Genomic DNA, 25,019 nt, shown 5'->3' on the forward strand with positions numbered 1-25,019 from the left:
TATCGTGCAAAAGTTCATTTATTTCAGTAATGCAACTTAAAATTAGAATTTTGTGAAAAGGTTCCATATTCTAGGCTCAAAGTGTCGCACTCTAGTCAGCTAATAAATCCATACCTCCTGAGCAAAGGGGACCAGAGATTGAGACTTTGGGGTTTCATAAGCTGTAAGCCATAATCATCCAAATTATAACAAATAAAGGCTTGAAATATCTCGCTTTGCCTGTAATGAGTCTCATATTAATTTCACCTTTTAAGTTGCATTACTGAAATAAATCAACTTTGCACGATATTCAAATTTTTCACGTTTCACCTGTAAATACAACCCTCCTACATAAAAGCTACAGTAACTAAAAGCCCATAGCAACTACTCACATTCCAAGTGACACAACGTGGTCAAAACGTCAAACTTTTTGTTTTTCTGCATGAAGACCAGAGTTTGTTTTGACCACGTTGCTGCTACATTTCTCCCCCCCCATCCCAGGTAAAATGTTGACACAAAGGCTGTAAAGGTATCAGGGTGGGTGGATATGACCCGTCCATAATATAACCAACCCAGATTTTTAATGCTACACCCATCCATAAAAATAAATCAACATGCAATGAGTGACATTGCCTTGTATACTACCATTAAGTGTTAATATTTGATATAAATGAAGCCTAATTGACGTGTCCAACCACTGAAACTTCAAATTAGAGAAGAATGTGATGGCATTGCCCAGTTTTCTTCACTGGGATAGATTATCTTCTAGCAAGAAAATGGAGATGTAAAACACCCAAAAATGTACATTTACCCGATTTCAATGGGACCGCCCAACCATCTAATGCGTACTGGAGCTCACGACTCGGCCTACCATTGCAAATGCTGGGGGGGGGGGGGGGGGGGAAAGAGAAGGGTCAGGCTGTTGGATTTCATCATACTCACTTTGTTTTTGGGGAGCACCTCCAGGTGTCTGGCAGTAGCTTACTATCCTCTCCCAGGGGTGGACTGGGAATTTAAAGATGTCCATAGAGGAGATAAAAAATAAATTAAAAAATGTGGCCCCAAGTTATAGGTGGGCACAAGCTGAAAGAAGGCTGGGCGACACAAGTAGGCAGGGACAACAAAAGTGGGCAGGGCCAGCAATTCCATAGTAAAGCACAGAATACCGCCCAGCAGCACCAAATTCCATAGTGCAGCATAAATACTGCCCTATACCCATACTGAGGATGGTGGTACAGTTGAATTCAGGAGGGCACCTGGCTGCTGGCCAGGTACATAAGTACTTAATGCTCTACATTAATGTTGAGGGCATCAGATTGTTATGTACATGGACAGCAGCCATGAGAAGGGCTTGGGGGGCCCCTTGGGCATCGGCCCTCCGGGAACTTTCCCTATGGAGTCTATGGCCAGTCCGCCACTTCCCCTATCCTCATTTATAGCATATGTATACACAACCAGAGTGTGCATGTGTAATAGGGAAGAAGGAAGTTGGGAGAGGTAGCTGTTGAATATGTATGGCCAACCTAACTTTCCACAAGCCCCCTACTGTGCACATGGACTATATACACAGTATTCATATGAACACTGCAGGCCAAAAAAAAAGCCATCATGCTCTGGAAGAAGGTTCCAGGAAACCATCTACCGTAACCTCAGCACCTTTACATCACAGTATTGCAGGTGAGACTTTACACTGCATTTCCATGAGGACAGGTTCCCTTTAATCTGCAGGCAGCATATTATAGAGCAGGAGGAGCTGAGCAGATTAATATATAGTTTTGTGGGAAAATATTCTGTGAAACTTGTAAATGTAAACATTTATATTCCTGCTTATTCTGGGCTTTGAAGTCCAGGAGGCGGTCCTATCAGTGATTGACAGCTGTGTATACACAGTCAGAGAGAAGGCTGTCAATCGCTGATGGCTTTGAAGTCCAGGAGGCGGTCCCATCATTGATTGACAGCCTTCTCTCTATGACTGTGTATACACAGCTGTCAATCACTGATAGGACCGCCTCCTGGACTTTCAAAGCCCAGAATGAGCAGGAATATAAAAATAAACTACAGGTTATACTGAATCTTTTCCCATAAAACTGTACATCAATCAGATCAGCTCCTCCTGCTCTATAACATGCTGCCTGCAGATCAGGGACCATGCTCAACGTGACAACTTTTCCTTTAAGCATAGAAATCCCCAAAACATCCACAACCCCTCTCACTGAGCAAGATGTCAAACAGGTTTTATAATTATTTAGAGAACACAGCAGATAAAAAAGGAAGACGACTAAGAAGGAAACAAAAATTTAGCTATCAAACTTTTTTTTGAAAATAATTTTTTTTTTTTATACTTTAGAAACGCCAAACCCACAATAATGATCATAGCATTCTGATAATTATTTGACAAGGAGCAATACATTAGCAATAGTCCAAAACATTTAAAAAAAAAATGCAGCTCAATGGAGTATACTACGCTCTTTCAATCCAGGACGGTTTAGATCATTACATCTTCACAAATTTTTCTAGGTAGCTATGGGTGGACAAAAACGCAGTTGGAGCAAATGGTGGGGATTTTTTTCAGCCACAATCCGAATAAGTAAAGTAGTCTTAGATGTCCCACCGCAAATTCAAGTACTCTCGACAAATGGGAGCGATGCCAACAAATACACTACAGATTGTCCAAAAGCAAGGTATTTCTATACAGCCAAAATGGAGTTTCATAGAAAAACGCATCACATATTTGACAGCATTTCACTTTATACAGGGAACAAAGGGGTCGGGGGGGAATTCAAGCAGGGGGTGCTTCCAAAAACATCTACAATTTGCTTTGTATACAAAGCCGATAGGATGGTGGGAACTTTAAAGGGGCTTTATCAGGTTAGACAAACATGACTGCTTAGGCTATTCCCTTCGATGGGGCCCGAGTTGCAATACCAGAGACCCAACCCATGGATAAGGGTGGTACCATTCCTGGAAGAGGGCAGCCATGTTTTTTCTAACCTTCTAGAGCCCTTTAAAGTCAAAGGCGAAAAAGACACACATGAAAAGTTTGGGTATGCATATGTAATGTTCTAAAGAAAACAGATGAGGTATGCGATTTGTTAAGGATTTTTTTTTTTTCACAGTATTGCTTGTGCAAGACATGGGCATGTAGTAATTCTATATATTATGCACATCATAAAAGTAAAATGTAAATACAAGCGAAAACCTACATAACTTCCCTCCCCCAAAATGGATAAAAAGATTGGCCCTGCAGAATTCACTCAAGTAGATACATATTGGGCATTAGGGTATTTTTTTATTATTGCTCTTTAAGCTTATATTGCAATTTATATTATTTTTGAAAAATTCCAGTTGATTTAGTTTCAAGTACAATAAATGCTCTACTTTGTCTCACTCCAGTTACTGCAACCTTTGCTATTCGGGCATGTGCTTCGTAAAAATGGACAGGTTTTGGATTTAAAAAAAAGTGTGAAACAGACGGTCATGTTTCAAGATGGCCAAGAGCAAAAAATAAAAATATTGCTGTTCTATTGCTCTGATCGCTCAATTTTCATCAGTTTATCGGTGTAGCTAGACCAGATCTCGAAAGTTATATTCAACAATAACTTTTGGCAAGAGTCATGGTAGCTCTGGTCACACACTGGTAGGGACACAACCCAGTTACCATGTAGGCATCAACGTTGGATGGTAAGCAACTAGATGACCTTTTGAAACAAGTTAATTTGGCTCAATAGACCAACCAATTTTTGCAGTGAGGTTCAACCACTGCAAGATTCAGAGGAGGACTGCTTAAAAACCCTAAATACAGCAGCCGAAGAACGAACCAGATTATTTTTCTACGTTATAGTCTACAGGACTGTGAACTAACTAGATTTCAAGTGAGTAGACAATGCCTGGCTCCAATATGTGAACTCCTAGAACATTTGAGGACACCGATTCCGAGCATTGAACAGGACATAGTTCAGGATGGATCATGAACACCTATAGAAAGGCAAGGCTACGTGGTAAGAAAGTCAATTGTAATATACACTTTTTTTCCCCATTGCCAGCCATTTAGGGTAAAGCTGTATTTCATTTCAGGTATTTCTAGACAAAGAACCAAGGATTTCTTAAAAAGATCACACAAGTCTTAAAAAGGGCCACATCGGCAGTCAACACTAGGGACATCTGGAGGTCCTCAACTAGATAGATTCTGGACTTTCAAGCAACCCTATCAAAGAACACTACAGTCAACCTCCCCCTCCCCCCCCCCCCCCCCCCCCCCCGCCTAAAAAGTTCAAATGAACGACGAGTAGATTAGGCAGACTTTAGGTGCATCCCTTACCAGAAGGCAAGAGTGCATCTGGCCATTAAAGATTTCACACTGCGCTTTTATGAAGGACCTTGTTCATGGTTGGTCAGGGAAGGTTGATCTTTTAGAAACCAGTTAGAAGTTAACAAATTTAACAAAATAACTGATCAATGTCTGCCGTGATCTGTGGCCTAATCTGGGTTGTCAACTCCAGCACTTGAAAACGATAAAAAAAAAAAAAAAAAAAGGCAGATCAACTTTTTGAAAGATGTCTGCCATCAGTCAGGTCATGTTTGGCTCATGAAAAGTTGTTGATCGTCAGGAGAAAACTGTATAAATCTCTAGTACTTGACTACCTTTCACTACTGTTTAGACAGAACTGGAAGCAAGATCAGAAGAGGACAATGTGGCAGAGTTTAATGTGTTTGATTGATCACGGACCTTCCATGATGAACTTTACTTTTTCACGGTCCAGTAACGAGCCAACTCGAGAGATCGGAGTACGAGATAACATTAGGGAGTAGCACAGGGTCAGACAAAACCAAGGCACTAGGTAGCTAATGTGCCTTAAATCTGTAATTGGCACCTAACTTTTTAGGTCAACTTCTCTTCCAGGACTTTCAAAGCCAATACAGCTGGGCCGGTAGAAACTTCAAGTCTGCAGTGTTTGTCCATCTTATCTTAGAGTTTCAGGTTTCTAAATTACTCACATTGCACCAGCAATAAGAAGAAAAGGCGGGGAAGGGGGGGTTAATTATTTCAGATTCAATAGGGAACAAAATGTACAACCATACAAAGTCTGGCAGGTTTACCTATAGGAAGAGTCTCATAACCTACACAAAGCTGTAGCTTTCTTGCAGAAATTCCTCACGAATTTCTAAGCGTTTCTGCACCATAAAACCGCACGTGTTACTTGCAGTTTCTTAGTGCGTATTTCATGCGGTTTTGCTGCAGATCTCATCCTTACACTGAAAAGGGCGAAACCCGCACAAAAAAAAAAAAAAAAAAAAAAAAAAAAAAACCATTGACATGCCACGGATTTAAAAAAAAAAAATCAACAGGTCAATTTACACACGGAACGAGTTATCTAATCTCATACACTTTTGCTAGTACTGTATGAGGCTTATTCCCCCCCCCCCCCCCCGCACAAGAATCCACACGTAAAAAACGCACGCAATGTGCAACGTGTGCAAGTAACCTAAACGAGTCTTCCAAACATATCCCAGGAATAGCAGAGTATACTAAAAACTTTCATACGAAGAAGGCGATGTTGCAACCTCCATACGTGTACAGCCCTATAAACTACCGCATTCTACTTACAGTACTCATTAGATAAAATCAATTATTCTAGATTTGGTCTTCTATGTTTCCTTTTATAAAGATAGCACCATTTAAATACAAAAATTAAAGCATGTGAACAAATTAAAACCTGCTATAAACGTGCTTTATCCAAACACTGGAAAAAAACAAAAAAACATATATATAGTAAACTATACAAAGTAAACCCAATATTGAAAGAAGCATTAAAACAGTTGAAAACGACAAGCATCAAAGTATATAGCGCATGTATTGCAGCCTCAAGGATGACGGAGAGGATTGCAGTACTCTGGAAGCTGTCCAGGCATGAAAACGGTAAAGCCAAGAAGGTTTGATCGTTAGTATTTTTTATTTTTTTTTGTGTTTTTGTAGCGTTCTAAATAAATCAGAAGGGGGTTAAGAGGGGAGAAAAAGGACACAAAGCCTAGTGATATTGCCTCAGATATTACCCGTATTAAGTCTTCAAACTTTAAAAGATGCAGTACCACTTTGACATATTGTGCCGCGGTGTAGCGATGAAGGCACTCCAACATGTATAACATCCTCTGCATCATATAGGAAAAAAAATAAAAATAAAGTTTGTATTAAATATAATGCAGAACACCATTCTTACCGTGTTCGTTCCATAGCAAACCTACACACCAACTTGCAATGGGGCGGCAGAAAAAGTTTCCACTATTTCAAAAGGGTCAAAAAACGTTAGACACCAGACCAGTCGAAAAAAAATAAATAAAAAAAAATAGTGTATTCTAGAAGTTTTTTTTTTTTTTTTTTTTTTTTTAAATAGGAAAAAAAATAAAAAAATTAAACAAAAAAACATTAGGATAAAATCAAGTGGAACTGCCCCATAAAATGCTCAGGCATCCAACCTCCAGTGTCCGCATCCTCTACCACCTTTTGTTGACCGGTAGGTTTGCCCGTGCTCTAGTGCATAGATATCTTGGTTCCTCTAAAGCAATCAATAAGTTACTTTAAACAATTCCTACCTACAAAATACGACGACAGAATGACATGATCACACGTACACCATGAAAACAATGCTGATAATTGCACTTTGTAAACTCAGGATTCACTGAAATACAGTGGTGAAAAAAACCAAAAAACCTTAAAAACTAGCTGCAATCCTACAGCAACTCAAACTGCAACCTTGAAAGCACCCATCCACAAGTACAGGAAGCTGTCCACAGACATTAAATACTGACACAGAAGTTTTTGTTTCTTTTTTTTTTTTTTGAATGGTCTTTCTTCCCATCGGCAGCCGGTAAAAGCCGCCTGAAGTCTACAAAACTTTCTGAAGACACTGGGGATAGAGTTTAGCAACTGCACATTCGAAGTGACGGCCAAGGTCCCACAGCCTCTCCGGAGTCTCGTACACTTTTTTCCAACTGTCGGACACTTCGTCGTATTGATAGAGGGAATTCTTTCGACTGGTTCGGAACACAAACTCCTCCACGGTGACTTGGGTGGCGCGGACAAAAAGGTGGAGTTTACCCTTCAGGACCACAAGTTTGATGTACGGGTTTGAAGACTGTTCACAAGGAAGATCTTTCTTTCGAGTCCAACGATTCTGCTCAATGTCATAAGCCTCCACGGTAAGCACGCGATGGTTGCCTCGGATGCCAGCTACATAGTAGATGGAATCTTTGTATACGGCCGCCATCCCCTGGACTCTTGGAACGGTCATGGGGGTCAGGTAACACCAGTAGTCTTTTGGAGGATCATAGCACAAGAACACGTCTCCTATGTGAAAGCAAGAAGGTAAAAAGCCAATTTTACTTCAACTCTGACCATCACTCTTTGTGATTTTATGTTATAGCGTACAAGTCAGTCTACTTTCACACTGGCGTTTTGGCTTTCCGTTCGAGATCCGTTCAGGGCTCTCAGGGGCGTTCCAAAACGGATCAGTTTTGCCCTAACGCATTCTGAATGGAAAAGGATCCGCTCAGAATGCATCAGTTTAGTCACCATTCCGCTCTGGAGGCTGCCTGCAGCGTTTTGGTGTCCGGCTGACGAAGCTGAGCCAAACGGATCCGTCCTGACACACAATGCAAGTCAAGCGGGACGGATCCGTTTTCTATGACACAATAGAAAACAGATCCGTCCCCCATTGACTTTCAATGGTGTTCAAGGCGGATCCGTCTTGGCTATGTTAAAGATAATACAAACGGATCCGTTCTGAACGGATGCAGACGGTTGTATTATCTGAACGGATCCGTCTGTGCAGATCCATGACGGATCCGCACCAAACAGGAGTGTGAAAGTAGCCTTAATGTGAACATACTGTAAGGCCGAATGCACACGGCCGTGAGCGGTCCGTGGTATCCCGGCCTGGCATCCTGCTGAGAGCACAGAGTCATTGGTTGCTATGACGCTGTGCGCTTCATGCCGCCGCTGCACTACAGTAATACACTTGTATGATCTATACGAGTGTATTACTGTAGTGCAGAGGCGGCAGGAAGCGCACAGCGTCATAGCAACCAATGACACCGTGCGCTCCTGCTCTCAGCAGGATGTCAGGCCGGGATACCACGGACCGCTCACGTCCCTGTTCCACGGCCTAAGGCTGAATGCACACAGCGCAGAATTTTTTCACCACCAAACCTGCAGTTTGTTACGAACTCCTCCCTATACAATGAAGGGGATACCTTTTTGGCATTCAGTAACGCTCGCACCATGCTTACTTTTCAGCTTTATGTGGATGGGATTTTCAAAACTCCATCCGCATGTATAGTACAGTAATTGGCCGCAAGTCCGTGGTGAGGAATTTACACTGCAAATCTGCAGCGTTCACATGTTCAGCATTAGTCCATGACAAAATCAGGTATGGCTGCGGACGTGGCAGCAGATGGAGATAAGCCATGACTTTTCATGCGGAACTGGCGCACAAAATGAACATTCAATCCCACAGATTTTTTTTTTTTCCAGCTGTATGCGAATGGGGTATTTTGTTAGGATTTACACACAGAATCCACAACCTAAATCCTTACCGAATACCTGAACGTGTGAACACAGCCTAGAACATACAAACCTTCTAGTGTTGAGCGAAGCGAGCTTCGGATGCTTCATCCGAAACTTCGGAATAATACTGTACGGAGATTTTTTTCTCCGTACAGTATTAGAATGTATGGGCTCCGATGAGCCGAAGTCACGCGTGACTTTGTTGAATAACTTCAGGTGTTGATATTTAAGTTATTCAAAGAAATCAAGCGCGACTTTGTGAATAACTAACTTCGGCTCATCGGAGCCCATACATTCTAATACTGTACGGAGACAAATCTCTGTACACAGTATTAATTTGAAGTTTTAAAAGAAGCGACTTTGGATGAAGCATCCGAAGCTCGCTTCGCTCAGCACCAATACCATCCTCTAGAACAGTGTTTCCCAACCAGTGTGCTTCCAGCTGTTGCAAAACTACAACTTCCAGCATGCCCGGACAGCCTTTGGCTGTGCGGGCATGCTGGGAGTTGTAGTTTTGCAACAGCTGGAGGCACACTGGTTGGGAAACACTGCTCTATAACGGACCAATCTTGAAAGAAAAACTGTAGTACAACTTGATCAGCCCAGGCTAAATGAAGTCATTAACAGTCCTGGACACAGAATGTTCTTCTGTCCATAGTATCTGTTTGCCAATGAAGCAGTCTAGTTGGGGCCTTAAAATGGTTGTGCACCTTTTGGGCAGCATGGGGGGGGGGGGGGGGGGGTTTATTACTTCTCCCTTTCTGGGCAGAACTGCAAAGGGAAGCATAAGTACCTGCTTCCCTATGTTGGCGCCCGGCATCATTACACCCCGAGCTCAGCTCCCTCCGCTGGGCTCCCTGGATGTAAACTACCTGTTTGCCCCCACCTCAGCAAATCGCTGGCCACAGGCGTGACCTGCTCCCCCCTTGCGCGTGACCATTAGTCATTATGCAAGGGAAGTAGGTGACCGCTGCGGGGGCATCAAACAGGAAGTTTACTTCCATGAAGACCAGTGGAGCAGCTGAGGCCAAAGAGGTCAGAAGCCATCACCAGAAAGCATGTATGTATACGCTTCCCTTCGCAGGTCTGTTCAGGAGGGAAGGGTTTGCAAACGCCTTCTTCTCCACCCAAAAGTGCACAGTTCTTTTATCCCATTCTGCACCTTTTTAGAGTATTCCCCCGCAAGTGCAAAGCCCCAAAGCAATTTTATTTTCTGTAACCTTCACCGTTTTAATCCCACTGTGACATGACCATGAGAGCCTTTGTTCACATCTATAACCCATTGCAATATCCCTACATAGCAGTGTATTACATCAGCCTTCCATTGACAGGCATCTTTTAGGCCTTGTCACAGGTAAGACATGTCCAATTAGGCCCCCCCATTACCATGACAAACTATTGGCACCCTGCTGTCTTGTAGTGGAGGGGCCAATGAGCTTATAGGGTGAGCTACCGCCCTCTTTACACCACTTGGATACCCAAGGAGCAAACTAACCATGATTTAGCGCCAATTCCAGTTGCTGCAGCAGGTTGTCAGCTGCACATTACAGCTGACACCCGCTGACGATGGCGCAGGCACAGCTCCCGAGCCCACGCCATCCCAGCACTGCAAAAAAACATTCTCCTGCATGAGGCACAAATTTATGGTGCTGCGTGACAAGGGGTTAATAAGGTAGACTTTGGGCAAACTCTATACACCTTGTTGCTCCGCTCCCTCAAACTAAAAGGTATTAGACTTCAAAACCGTATTACCGCCATAGTTATTTCAACCGCAGGAGCGCATCCTCAGCTCTTACCCTGTAAGATGTACATCTTGTCCTTATATTCCACAGCACTATGAAACTCCATTGCAACAGGCATTAAGCTCACAGCCGTCCAACAGTTGTCTCTAACATCATAGCATTCCACGGACTTTAGAGGATTGCGGCCGTCCCCCTCATAAACGCGTCCCCCTATCGCGTACTGCTTACCACAGCAATGAACCAGTTTGCAACCTATTCGCGCTCGGAGCAGCGGCGCCTTCGCCAGCCACCTATTATTTGGATGGTCATATAACCAGAAATCGCTTTCAGCTTTGTGGTCTATGCAGACGTCATTATTACTGGGTTTGTAGCCCCCCGCAATGTAAAGTTCGTTATCTGGCGTCACAAGGATCCCGACTTCTCGCAAGTCTCCGGGGGGTTTGCATAGTTTATAGAATTTTCCCGTGAGCGTGTCCAGACAAGGCACAGTTTGCTTCTTCCCTGAGTGTTTGCTGGCAGCTTCGAAGCAGATAATCATTTCCGAAGCGGTCATGCCGAGACGCCGATTACAGTAATTGGCACTTATCTTTCCCTTTTGTATATGGTTTTTAGGCATTGCCCGTGCAAACATAGGAGGGATTTTTTCCAAAAATTGTTCTTCCATAAGAGGCATACGGATACATTTGGCAAATATCTCTGGAAGATGCATTTCTCTTTCGGCTTGGTCGTGTTCAAACCAACTGATAATGCTGTCGTACACGTGTTCTTCCTTATCCACATCCAGGTCGTCACTGTTCAGGATACCAATGAGCTGGTCTTTCCTCAGGTGCAGAAACTCCTGCTCTTTGGTGACGTACAGAAACTTCTTACGAATGTACTCTTGAGACTTGTCCTTAAGTTCTTGGTGACTGTAGTGATCGGCAAAAATAAATACGCCTATACAGTTCTGTGGGTCCAAGCGGCTGATCATGTATTGAGCGCACTGGTCCTGGAGGGAAGGGATCTGGAAGATGCTAGCTGCAGTGAACAGAGCCTGGACGTTGGCCTCGGTCAGCTGGACTCTGGAGGTGTATGCATAGTTCAGTACAAGCTGCATGGAATCCGCTTCAATTCCCACTAACCGGACCTCCTTCTGTGTGCTCTCGGTAAGGCCGCTAGTGAACATAGATCTGCGTTGGGGGGGAAAGAAAAGAAAGGGATCAACAAAAAGGACAATGAAATGCACTGATAAAGAGTCTCCCTACTGCCTAACTAAGCTCCTTTTTAAAGGGGTTTTCCCCCATCTCAGACAATGGGGGCATATCGCTAGGATATGCCACCATTGTCTGATAGTGGTGGGACCCGCACCTACAATGAGAACGGAGCGGGGAAATGAACGGAGGGCGCACTGCGCATGCGCAGCCGCCCCCCGTTCATTTCTATAGGGCTGCCCAAAATAGCCAAGCGCTAGCTCGGCTATTTCCGTCTGCCCCATAGAAATGAATGGGAGCATGGGCCGGGCATGTGCAGTGCGCTCCCATTCACTTCTATGGGAGCAGCGCTTGGTGGTGGACGGATCTCGGGAAATCCGGGGTCCTCGAGCCAGAGCGCTCCCCGCTTCGTTCTTGTTGTAGGTTGCAGGTGTGGGTCCCAGCCTTTTCCCCCCCCATTGTCTGAGATGGGAATACCCCTTTAAGCATGGGGTCAGTGGGTGACAAACACCACTGTATGCCTCCACAGTGGCATACATTAGGCAATACTTTCAACGTATACGTCTGATGGAGGCCTTGAACATAAACAGGGCTTTAGCTGTGCATAATGTATTGTGAAATACAGAGAATAAGGGCTCTTTCATTCTCTCCTCTTATCGCCTCTTCCCACAATCGCCTCCAAGATTTCTCCCGTGCATCCCCCACACTCTGGAACTCGCTACCCCAACATATCAGACTCTACCCTACAGTGGAATCCTTCAAAAGAAACCTGAAACCCACCTCTTCAGACAAGCCTACAACCAGTGACCCTGCTGCCTCTATACCGCCACGACCAGCTTCACCTGCACCTACTGTGTCCTTCTCTCATACCATGTAGATTGTAAGCCCTCACGGGCAGGGCCCTCTCTCCTTCTGTACCAGTTTGTAACTTGTCTTGTTTATGATTAGTGCAATTGTCTGTATTATGTATGTGCACCGCTTATCATATGTACAGCGCTATGGAATGAATGGCGCTTTAATAAATAAATAATAAAATAAAAAATAAGTACTAACACAAGCGGATCCTGTGCACGGAATCCGCTGCGTGAAAGAGCCAACCCCCGCTCCGTACAGCAGTAACATGATTGATAATGCTCCGTGCCTCTCTGATCTTTTTACTACAAAATCATGGTGACAACTTTATCTCGCTGTGATTTTGCAGTAAAAAGATCACAGAGAGGCACGGAGCATTTTCAATCATGTTAATGCTCCGTGTCTCTGCTGTCCGGAGCGGGGCTTGGCTCTCTTTCACGCAGCAGATTCAACGCACAGGATCCGCTCGTGTGAAAAAGCCCTAAAAGGTGTCCATATACATTAGGCTAGTGTCACACTAGCAATTAACATCTCCGGAGAGGTCTGGATCCGGCACTGCCAGAAGCCGCCTGAAGGCTCACTGGCCCCATTAACTTTAAATCCGGCCACAACCCGGCAAATATGATGGGAATTTGCCAGAAGATAACTGCTGCGCAATTTCTCCATCATAGTTAACGGGACCGACGGTCCTTCAGGCAGTGTCGGATTCTGACATCTCCGACAAACCCAACCGGCCGGAGAGGTAAAGCGCTACTATGAAACCTACCTTAGAAGAACATTGGGTGCAACTGCGCACACTTCTGACCGAGACCCACCAACTATCTGGTGTCCTGAGCCTCCTTGGAAGGAGAGAATCAATAAGGGTTGGGCATACTGAATTTCAACACGTCTAGTCTTTATTTCTCACATGATAAGCTGCCACCAGAGCGGTCTCCCTATTCAGAGTCAAATGTGCAAGCATATGGGGGGGGGGGGCAGGGGAAGGGGGTAGAAAAAGCTCACTGTTCAGACAGTATCCAAGATGTATGGCTATCTGTAGGAGAACATAGATCATAGAGAACCTGCACTTACTGGTTAGGCTACTTTCACATCTGCGCTTTCCCTTTCCGCTATCGAGATCCGTCATAGGGGACAAAACTGAACGAAACGGAATCCACCAGAATGCATCCCGCTTTGTTTGGTTGCGTCCCCATCATGGACAGATTAACGCTGCAATACGTGTGAATGAGGCATCAGACTTTATCTCCCACAAATCTCTGTCCATATGAACACGCCTCTGATTGCTTTATCATGGCATTTCACTGCATCCTAAAAACGTCAGAGTCGCTGTACCTGAAGTATGGACTGATTGCTGCAAGGACGTTCCGGTGGCAAGAAAAATGTTTCCCGTGATCCACTTCTACGACGATATCGGTGAGCTGGCCTTCATCGTACATGGCCTTGAGCTGCTGGAGAATGCTGCAGGCATGGTAAGGATCCATCCCACTACTGACTGGACTGGACGAGGGGACTCCATTCTGCGTCTGTAAAAACTTGGCTACTTCTGAAAAGAACAAAACAGATTCAGTGTGAATACGAGAAGGTGCATATTCACTACAGTTCAGGTGGAAAATACATCGCTCCCTATAGTTCAGCCTTGTGGCAGGAGGCAGGATGGACCTCTGAAGAATGCGTGGCATTCTGCCACTTAATTCTGTTCCCCACCAATCACATCCTGAGGGTCTCCCTCACCGACTGAAAAATCATGTCGGCTGCCTTTTTACAATGGATATTGGCAGAGTATGCCACCGATAAGGTTAGGGCTACACGGCGACATTTCTCGCAGAAAAGTTGTGCAACATTTTTTATGATGATAGTCAGTGGTGTCGCACAGCAACACGACCATCGCAAAAAATTCATCTAAGTTGGATTTTTGTGCGACTTATGTTGCAGTCACAGCGCAACACCACCGACTCATTTAAAATTAAAATAAAAAATATATATAAAAAAAAAAAAGTTATGCAACTTTGTTGCGACATGAACGTGGCAGTGTAGTTGTACCCCATCGTGTAGCCCTAGCCTATATGTGCATGGTGTGCAAAGTGTGCAAATGGGTTTAAGGGAAGGGAGGTAACTATGGGCCAAGCCTGCCGCCAGCTCTGGAGCCTTCTATCCATGCCCTCAACATGCCCAAATAAATTCAGCACTTGGATGATTGAAATGTGTCCAGATGGGGTCTTAACTGGGGAACATGGCTCAATATAAAAAAGGTGCCCCTGCAACTGCAGGTTGTATTCACATTGTGGTCTGCAGTGTACATAGGAGGTATCGATTAGGACTTGAGGAGATTATCTCCGACTGAAGCCTCAAGCGTTGGCCACTGAATAGGACCCACACAATTAGGAAAAAATAAAATTATAATTTTAATAGAAAGCCTCTGCATAAGGATAAAGGGAACCTGTCATCAACTTTTTGCTGCTCATACTAATGGCAGTATAAAGTAGAGACAGGTGAGCTGATTTCGGCGATCTGTCATTTATAAGTTAAAAGGAAGTGGTTGCCGAGAACCAACATCACAATCATTGCAGACCGGGCCTGGAAAAGAGTCACGGCCACCTGAGAAGAGTCCTGGTTATTCATGAATTCCTGCTCTCCTGCTGATGACGGACAGTCTTAGGCTCCATTCACACGTCCGCAAAATGGGTCCGCATCCTTTACGCAATTTTGCGGAAAGGGTGCGGACCCATTCATTCTCTATGGGGACGGAATGGATGCGGACAGCACACAGTGTGCTGTCTGCAGCCGCAATTGCGGAGCGCGACCCCGATTTTGGGTCAGCAGCTCCGCAAAAAGATAGAGCATGTCCTATTCCTGTCCGCAGCTTGCGGACAAGAATAGGCATTTCTATGGGGGTGACGGGCTGGTGTGTTGCGGACCCGCAATTTGCGGGTCCGCAACACACCACGGACGTGTGAATGTAGCCTAATACCTAGTTTTCTCCCTTTCTCTCTAGGAGAGAACTGCCAACCATTAGCAGATGGGCGAGAGAGCAGGAGATTATAATAACCAGGACTCTTCTCAGGTAGATGTGACTCTTTTCTAGGCCTGGGCTGCAATGATTATGATGCTGGTTCTCGGCAACCACTTACTTTTAGCTGATGAGTGACACACCGCTGAGATCAGCATTTTTGTCACTACTTTATGCCTCCCTCAGTGAGGTCAGCATAAAGTTGATGACAGGTTCCCTTTAAGGTCACAGATGCACCGAAACTCCCAGAATCTCTAGATCCGGCACCTGAAGGATCCCATTGACGATAACGGGGTCCCTCGGGTTTCCGGCATAGATACTGGCATTCTGCCAGAAAAAATCCAGGAATCTGCAACTGAGGCTCCAGCCGGGAAATCAGCTCCAGCCGCCTTTAAAGCAATTTGCTTGCTCCCAGTGCTCGTGGTGTAGGCACTGTTCCTGCTTTAGACACATGCACATCATCCTGATGTCATCGGATCCAGGGAAACCCATAGCGCTCATGGGTGACATACAGCGCTGGGCCGTATTTACAAAAAAAAAAAAAAGTGATCAAAGCAAGTGATTACAGCTCTCACTTTTGGACCCTGACGCTGTGGAGCCCTTGCGAGGTTGCCAGTCTTTCACCTTGGAGCAGTTGTATACTGCAACGGTTGCATCAGGTTCAAGAAAGGAACAAATAATTACCGACATGGCGTAACTGCTAGTGGCAAAAAGGATCAGATGGGTTCAATGGAGTTACAAGGCGACCTCGACCACAACACCCATCATGCAACCAAAAATTGCTGTGTAGCAATGCAGCCATTGGGCAGAATAGGGTTGCAGTACGACTAGCAAGTTGCCGCAACCCAGAATCACAAAAAACATCCAGCAGTATTGGATTTTTTTGTGCAATTCAGAGCGTCGCTGCAACCTAAGAGTCGCACTGTGAACCCATTCATACCGGTGGCTGCGTTGCTGCAAAGTCATGTCTGGTAGCGCAACGTAGCCAGGATCACTGTGTAGCCCCAACCTAAAAGTGACAATACACATGAGGCCCCATTCACACAGCTGTGTCCGTTTGGCAGACAGCAGGTCTGGAAAACACGGACACCGGCTGTGTGCACCCCCGCATCACTGTGCGGACCCATCGAGGTCAAGGGGTCCACGATCTGCAAGATGCGACCAAAGCAGTGGGGCTGCATGGACTCTGAAGCACAGGGAAGCCCTCTGTAAAAGGCACACGGTCGTGTGAATGGGGCCTTAGATTGATATCTAGGCCATACCCGCCAATTTCCATATTATGCAGGGATCAGCAACCTCTGGCACTCCAACTGTTCTCAAACTACAACTCCCAGAATCCTTCTTTCACTTCTGAGGGAGTTACAAGAACAGCCAAGTAAGCATGCATGCTGGGAGTTGTAGTTGCACAGCAGCCGGAGGTGGCTGATCCCTGCTCTAATGTACATGGGGGCATCCTGAGAACCTCTAAGGCAGAGGATGGGGCTCATAGGGATCAAGCAGTTGGATATCAATATGTCTGAACCTGAGATAAGCCACCAGAGGCGGCTGGCATCGCCTACTCCTCTTTACCCCTTGAGAGCACATGCACACTCAGCTGAACCAAGTATGCATGTGTATGGGGGGAGCAGAATTGCTGTTGCTGGAACATGACCAGCTTCAAGGGCTTGTATTATCTGAGACATTGGGTATATCACTAGGATATGCCACCAGTCAGATACTTGTGGGTTCCACCTCTGGGACCCGCACCTATCTCTAGAACCCCAAAGTGAATAAGGTCGCACAGACACCCTAATTCACTTCTATGGGAGTTCCAAAAATAGCCAAGCTCGGACATTTTCCAAACTCATAGAAGTGAATGGAGAGTGCAGCGCGCTCTTGACCACTTTGGGGGGAGGGTCCCGTTCTACAGATAAGTGCAGGTCCCATAGGTGGAACCCACACCTACCTGACATTGTCTCAGATAACACAACCCCTTTAAGTTGCAGATAAGTCCTATCCTCGACCAATACCGCAAGAACATGGCTCAAAACAGAGATTGAACCCCTTGGGCACTGCTCGGAGCCTTCGCTTATTGTAGAAGCGATACGATATTCTATGATCACTGTCGCTTCCAGCAGTAGAAGTCTCTGGGCAATGCCAAAAGGAGACCGATGTGACTACCGAGTCCTGTCCTGCATGATATCAGTGGTGACCCAAGATCACAGACCTCCATAGCTCCAGCTAGAGCCGGGATCAGCAACCTCCAACACTCCAGCTGTTGTGAAACTACAATTCCCAACATGCGCCATTCATTTCTATGGGAGTTCTGAGAAGAGCAAAGCAATTATGCATGCTGGGAGTTGTAGTTTCACCATAGCTGGAGGTTGCCTACCCCTGAGCTAGAGGGTTATCGAGAGGCGTCCAACCGATCACAACAAAATCTGATGTAAGTGGAATTATTAGCCAATGGTATTTCTGCGCCATGACAGCAGCGCTAATGCCCAGCGTCCACGGTGCGCCGTGTCGGTAAAGCTTGCACACAAATTTTCAGCGGTCGTTTTGTTGCTATAGATACACCGCCATCGCCAATGACAACTCGTATTGGTGCAATCATCTGCGATTCTATGGTGGTTTCATTTGGGAAGTGGATGTGAATGGCAGAGGGTCTCAGGACATGGAGTGGAGGGGATCATCCAGGGGACTGAGGAGTCACAGGCACAGCATTGCCTGCTGGGTAATTCCTCCCACATACACCCCAGGTCAACCCTATAGAACCAATATATACAGGCAAATGAATGGAATACGGCCCCCCCAACGCAAACCCCGAGTCCTCAGAGCGCCCCCCAAACAACCCACCTCCTCCCTGCGCAGCCATTCTCCTCCTCCGGCTCCAGCTTGAGTACAAAACGTCACTTACTTCCTTTAGAATGCCCGGATGTTCGCTGCCAACCAATCAAAAGCCTCCCTGCTCACCGCTGAAGCCACGCGATTGGATAGTTATAGCAAAGGACGCCGGGAAATGTAGTTCTAGCCGGCAGTAAAGGGCGGGGCCTTCCTCGGTGTTTTTGTGTGACGTGTCAGCTTGCTGGGAGAGGGATGCCGGGATATGTAGTTCTACAGAGGAGGAGGAGGCGGGGGAGCTGAATCAGCTGGACTGGGTCATGGTGGGGCAGAGGCCGTAGCTCTCCAGTCACATGTTTAAGTGGCGGTCCCTGTGTTGTTTCTTATTTATGTGGTAATAAAAATAACAATAAAAATGACAATTATAATGTTATAATAATATATGGTGGTCATTTTTCAAAACTACCAGGAAAACTGTTTTGGTCGCCCATAGCAACCAATCAGAGCCCAGCTTTCATTTCTTAAAGTGTCTTGAAAAAAATGAAAGGTGACCTCCGATTTGTTGCTGTGGGCAACTAAGGCCCCTTTCACACGAGCGAGTTTTCCGCGCGGGTGCAATGCGTGACGTGAACCCATGGCACCCGCACTGAATCCTGACCCATTCATTTCAATGGGTCTGTGTACATGAGCATTGATTTTCACACATCTCTTCTGCGTTGCGTGAAAATCGCAGCATGTTCTATATTCTGCGTTTTTCACTCAGCCCTGGTCCCATAGAAGTGAATGGGGCTGCGTGAAAAATGCATTGCATCCGCAAGCAAGTGCGGGTGCGATGCGTTTTTCACTGATGGTTGCTAAGAGATGATGTTGTTTGTAAACCTTCAGTTTTTTATCACAGGCGTGAAAAACGCATCAAAATGCATTGCACCCGGGCCGCGCGCTGGACTATCCTCTGGATAGATCATCAGCATCGTACCGGCGGGGGTCCGACACCCGGGACCCCCGCTGATCAGCTGTTTGAGAAGGCAGCAGCGCCGCGGCCTTCTCGCTGTTTACCGCTGGCCCAGTGACGTCACAACTAGTATCACTGGCCTGGGCAGGGCTAAACTCTGTTCATTTGAATGGAGCTTAGCCCCACTCAGACCAGTTGATACTAGTCGTGACGTCACTGGGCCAGCGGTAAACAGTCAGAAGGCCGCAGCGCTGCTGGAGCGCCGCTGCCTTCTCAAACAGCTGATCGGCGGGGGTCTCGGGTGTCGGACCCGGCCGATCAGGTGCTGATGATCTATCCAGAGGATAGATCATCAGTTAAAACAAACTGTAGAACCCCTTTAATACAAGGCACTTACTAATGTATTGTGATTGTCCATATTGCCTCCTTTGTTGGCTTGATTCATTTTATTCATTTTTCCATTAGATTATACACTGCTCGTTTCCATGGTTATGACCACCCTGCAATCCAGTAATGGTCATGCTTGCACACTATAGGAAAAAGCTCTGGCCTATGTGCGCTGCTAATGGCCCCGGCCATCAGAGAGGCAGCACTTTTTCCTCCCACACTTATATTGGATATAAAAACTGCATGAAAAAAATCTGATCAAAACCCAGGTGTGAATGTAGTGTCCCACTAGGTAAATGTGGGCACTACACAAGGGTCAATTGGGCCACGTTGTTCTCCACCTCCTGTGGGACAGTGGCAGTGTATTTCACAGTACATTTTAATGCATTTTTAATGTGTATTTATGTGTATTTTTCCTGTGATATGTGCAGCAGGCCTATTAGGGTATAGTTCAGCATCCTAGGCACTAGAGGGAGCTAGGGAACACCTAGTATATATATTTAGACCCAGACAGGGAGGGGTCAGTTCAGAGTTGAGAGTGTGCAGAGTCAGAGGCCAGAAGACACATTAGCCAGAGTGGGGCTGAGGTGCAGGCTCTGACATGCAGCTAGACAGCCCAGGCTTCTAGTTGACACCAGGAGGCTAGTGAATGTGGATCAGCCAGCCTGAGGATATTGAGCCACAGTTAGCTCAGAAGATTATCACCAGGGGAAGAGTTGCCTCCTGAGAAGCCAAGTTCCCACAAGCAAAGCAGAGCCAGTATTCCATACAGACAAGTAAGCTGAAGGGCAGAAGGATTTATACTTGAAGCAAGGATATATACGAGAGGAAGTGTTCTACCAAGGATAAAGCCAGCATTAGGGCATCCGGGCCTTGGGATAAAGACAGACAGGAGTTCTGAGGAACAGTGTACAGTATTTCTGAGGAGAAGATACAGCCTGATCTGTGAGTGTGTTTAACCCTCTGAGTATCTTGCAAAGGACATTGTTGCCTGCCATAGATGTAAAAGCCTGCTTGTGATTTGACACTGCTATATGGGACTGAACCTATAAAAGACTGTATAAAGTTAACAATTTTTCAGTAAAGAAAGTTTGGTTCACCACAGCAACGTGTTCCTCACTTATTACTACTATCAATCGGTGTGCCACAGTTACAGGCACTGGCGTCACGAACCTTAAAGGGACCTTGCCCTAGGCACATTAAACATCTGCAACACCCAGGGCACCTCACCCACCATCAGGCCTGGTCCCTATATACAGAGAGTGCCCCAGAGGACTTCTGTGCCAGCCTCTTCATCACTGCTGTACGCTGCCCAGGGTCATCCTACAAACTCTGAGTAACCCATAGCAACCCTCATTTGCCTAAGTAACCGTGACCTCACATCGCTATACCCTGCAGGCCTGCGTACTGCATGAATATACCCTAGCAAGAAAAAAATATGGCACTTCAATGGCACTTTTTCTACATGGAAATCATATCTGTTACTCCCTGGGGGGGGGGGGGGGGAACATTCCACTTATCACAAAAATTTTCAACGTTAAAGTGGTTGTCTCGCTGCAGCAAATGGCATTTATCATGTAGAGAAAGTTAATACAAGGCACTTACTAATGTATTGTGATTGTCCATATTGCCTCCTTTGCTGGCTGGATTAATTTTTCCATCACATTATACACGGCTCGTTTCCATGGTTACGGCCACCCTGCAATCCAGCATCGGTGGTCGTGCTTGCACAATATAGATAACAGTGTTGGACTATGCACACTCGTGTGGTCCCAGCCGCCAGAGGCCTGCTCTTTTTCCTATAGTGTGCAAGCACAACCCCCGATGCTGTATTGCAGGGTGGTTGTAACCATGGAGACGAGACGTGTATAATGTGATGGAAAAATGAATCCAGCCAGCATAGGAAGCAATATGGACAATCATAATACATTAGTAAGTGCCTTGTATTAGCTTTCTCTACATGATAAATGCCATTTGCTGAAGTGTAAAGCCCTATTTCTACTACATGGAACCATCTGGATTTTACCTGACTCTGTCCTGTTTTCTCGCTTTCCACTAGGCCAAAGCTGGAAATAGCACCTGGTACTTTTTTGGTACCTGATCTGAAGAGGTTCCAAGCAAGCCAAGTGGGTACTGTGAAGTCACATGACCACACTGCTTACTAGTGATTGGTCCGAGAGAATCTTGACTGCATTGCTACCAGCAGGGGGCACTATAGCCACAACGAAAAATAAGCTACCTTGTATCAAAACATAGTAGAGAAGGGTAAAGCCAGTTCCATGTAGTGGAAAAGTGGCTTAAAGGGACAGCCACACGTGACATAAATGGCGCTGATTTTCCGAAGCGGAATAGCATCTGGAAAATCTGAAATAGCAGCAGCAAAGCAGATGGATTAAAAAAAACCTTACCCACAATGAAATCCACGGCATAAATTGATATCCTGCTGATTTAAAGGGGTTGTTCACTCCTGGGGTCCTTTTCTACAGACCCCCCCAGCATGGCCAGACCAGCGATGGTAAATCATACTTACCTGATCCCCGCTGCTGGGCCCTGCTGCTCTGCACTTTTAGGCCTCTTTCACACGGGCGAGTTTTCCTCAGGGGTGAGGTGAACGCATTGCACCCGCACTGAATCCCGACCCATTCACTTCTATGGGGCTGTGCACATGAGCAGTGATTTTCACGCATCACTTGTGCGTTGCGGGAAAATCGCAGCATGCTCTATATTGTGTGTTTTTCACGCAACGCAGGCCCCATAGAAGTGAATGGGGCTGCGTGAAAATCGCAAGCAAGTGCGGAAGCGGTGCGATTTTCATGCATGGTTGCTAGAAGATGATCGGGATGGGGACCCGATCTTTATTATTTTCCCTTATAACATGGTTATAAGGGAAAACAATAGCATTCTTAATACAGAATGCATAGTACAATAGGGCTGGAGGGGTTAAAAATAATAATAATAATAATTTAACTCACCTTAAACCACTTGTTCGCGCAGCCCGGCTTCTCTTCTGTCTTCTTCTTTGCTGTGCAGGAGGAAAAGAACCTGTGGTGACGTCACTGCGCTCATTACATGGCCCATCACATGATCCATCACCATGGAGGAAAAGGACCTGTGGTGACGTGACTGCGCTCATCACATGATCCATCACCATGGTGATGGACCATGTGATGAGCGCAGTCACGTCACCACAGGTCCTTTTCCTCAGAGAAGAAGAAAGAAGAGAAGCCGGGCTGCGCGAACAAGTGGATGAGGTGAGTTTAATTTTTTATTTTATTTTTTGAACCCCTCCATCCCTATTGTACTATGCATTCTGTATGAAGAATGCTATTATTTTCACTTATAACCATGTTATAAGGGAAAATAATAAAGATCGGGTCCCCATCCTGATCATCTTCTAGCAACCATGCATGAAAATCGCACCGCATCCGCACTTGCTTGCGATTTTCACGCAGCCCCTAACCCAACTTCTGTGAAGAAGTTCGGGTCTGGGTACCAAACATGCCGATTTTTCTCACACGCATGCAAAACTCATTAAAACGCTTTGCACCCGCATCTTTTCCTGCAACACACCCGCAATGGCCATGTGAAACAAGCCTTAGGCTTTTTTCCAGGGCCACTTTAAGTTCCCAGTCTGCCCCTGCCTGGATGCCTTTTGCAGGTTATGGGTACTAGATTTCTGGAGAAGAGATTCCAGGAATTGATTCTGATTTCCAGATTCGAAGACGGGAAGGAGTTTTTCTTCCTTTAAAATTTCCATCCTCCTCACAGGGGTCCTTGTCTTCTTCTGGATCAACAGGGTTGGACTTGATGGACTTGTGTCTATGTTCAGCCGGCGCTCTGCTATTTTTGGAACTCAAATAGAAGTGAATGGAGGATGGCTGTGTTTGCGTGGTGAGCCCTCGTTCACTTTGGGGGCCCCGTTCTAGAGATAGGCGCGGGTCCTAGAGCTGACATTGGTGGTAGATCTAAGTGAAATCCCACCATTGTGTGAGAAAGGCCAACACCTTTGAGGGCCAACACCTATATCAAACAATGAGAGCATATCACCATTGAAATGAATAGAGACGGCCACCACTTTCCTTCACTTCTATAAGGCCGATAGAAATAGCCGAGCCAGCGCTCCGCTATTTTCGGCGACCCCGTAGAAATGAACGGAGGGCAGCCGCGCATGCACTGTGCTCCCTCCTTCACTTTGCATTTACGAGATAGGTGCAGGAACCAGGGTTGGGACCCGCACCTATCAGACATCCTAGCGATATGCCCCCATTATCTCAAATGGGAAAACCCCTTTAATAGCCTATCCTTTAGGATAGGTCATCAATATCAGATCATGGATGTCTGACTCCTGGCACCCCCGTACGATCAGCTGTGTGAAGAGGCTGTGGCACTCCGGAGAGCGCTGCAGCCTCTTCCTAGGGCAGTGACGTCACGGTCATTGGTCACATCGCCAATGTGCAGCTCAGTCCCATTCAATGTGAATGGGCTGCAATACCATGCACGGCCAGTATACAATGTATGGCGCTGTGCTTGGTATGCTGTGAGAAGGCTGCAGCGCTCAACAGAGCATCACAACCTCTTCAAATAGCTCAGACCCCAACTTATCAGATATTAATGATCTATCCTGAGGATAGGCTATCAATATTGAACTTCCGGAAGACCCCTTTAAGGGAATTCTGCTGTGTGTATGGGTTTATATAGCGATAATCATGGCCATAATACAGCAGATAATTACTGTAGTCGGAAAACGACTCTACTTATCATCTCCCTTGTCACAGATGCAATTCAGAGATGGTTCCCCTGATCTTTCCCCTCTTAATTAGTTCCAATACTTAGCATTTCCAGCACAATTGTAGCATTGCACTCATAGCAGCAATTAGAAGCAAATGAACTGTTCAAATCATCCGCTCATGTGGCAGCGGGTTATTTATAAAGACGCCATACATTGTGGGGAGACGTGACGTGTCGCCGGTAATGAATGCAGGATTCCCCTGCCCTTCGCTCTCGGCGGCGTCTGGCGCTCTTACTGGAGGAAGCGTCTCTGGAGCGCTGCTCCTGTGTACCGGATTATAATGTGATAATAATGATCTTTAATTTGTTGTCTATCCCTCTGACGCTCGCTACGGCGACGGCGAGACGACAGCGAGCTGCACGCACCGGCTCTTATTATAACAGCAATTATATTCTTTGTGAATTGATTACGAAGAGAGAAAGCCGAGTTAATAGGAGGCAATTACTTTTTATGTATTGATCTCTCAGAAGACAAGGAAAGGACGGATGTCTGATGGTGGAATAAATACTGGAAATATTGTATTGCATTTATTTATTGCAATTTCATATATATATATATATATACAAGGGATATAGATGTGAGGGAGATAGATAGATAGATAGATAGATAGATAGATAGATAGATAGATAGATAGATAGATAGATAGATAGATAGATAGATAGATAGATAGAAGAGCTACTAAACTAGTACATGGATTGCAGGATAAAACTTACCAGGAAAGGTTAAAGGACCTTAATATGT

At 45.7% G+C, this 25,019-nt stretch overlaps 1 protein-coding gene across 1 annotated transcript; it reads right to left on the reverse strand.

Annotated features, from left to right (window-relative positions):
- Positions 1–5,403: 5,403 nt before the first annotated feature.
- KBTBD8 (kelch repeat and BTB domain containing 8) lies at positions 5,404–18,191 on the reverse strand. The gene is made up of 4 exons (XM_040407603.1): positions 18,166–18,191; positions 13,656–13,866; positions 10,336–11,450; positions 5,404–7,321 (listed from the first exon to the last, which is right to left on the reverse strand). The coding sequence occupies exons 1-4, from the start codon at positions 18,182–18,184 to the stop codon at positions 6,861–6,863; spliced, it is 1,806 nt and encodes a 601-aa protein (XP_040263537.1). The 5' UTR covers positions 18,185–18,191; the 3' UTR covers positions 5,404–6,860.
- Positions 18,192–25,019: the final 6,828 nt, after the last annotated feature.

Source organism: Bufo bufo, chromosome 9 (genome assembly GCF_905171765.1).
Source record: "Bufo bufo chromosome 9, aBufBuf1.1, whole genome shotgun sequence".
NCBI lineage: Eukaryota > Metazoa > Chordata > Amphibia > Anura > Bufonidae > Bufo > Bufo bufo.

Excerpts from the sequence above, each read along its gene's own strand:
- KBTBD8 (XM_040407603.1), bottom strand. Across the intron at positions 11,451-13,655 it reads GCAATCAGTCCATACTTCAG|ATCTATGTTCACTAGCGGCC; the intron begins GTACAGCGACTC and ends CCCCCAACGCAG. Across the intron at positions 7,322-10,335 it reads CAAGATGTACATCTTACAGG|GAGACGTGTTCTTGTGCTAT; the intron begins GTAAGAGCTGAG and ends GCTTTCACATAG.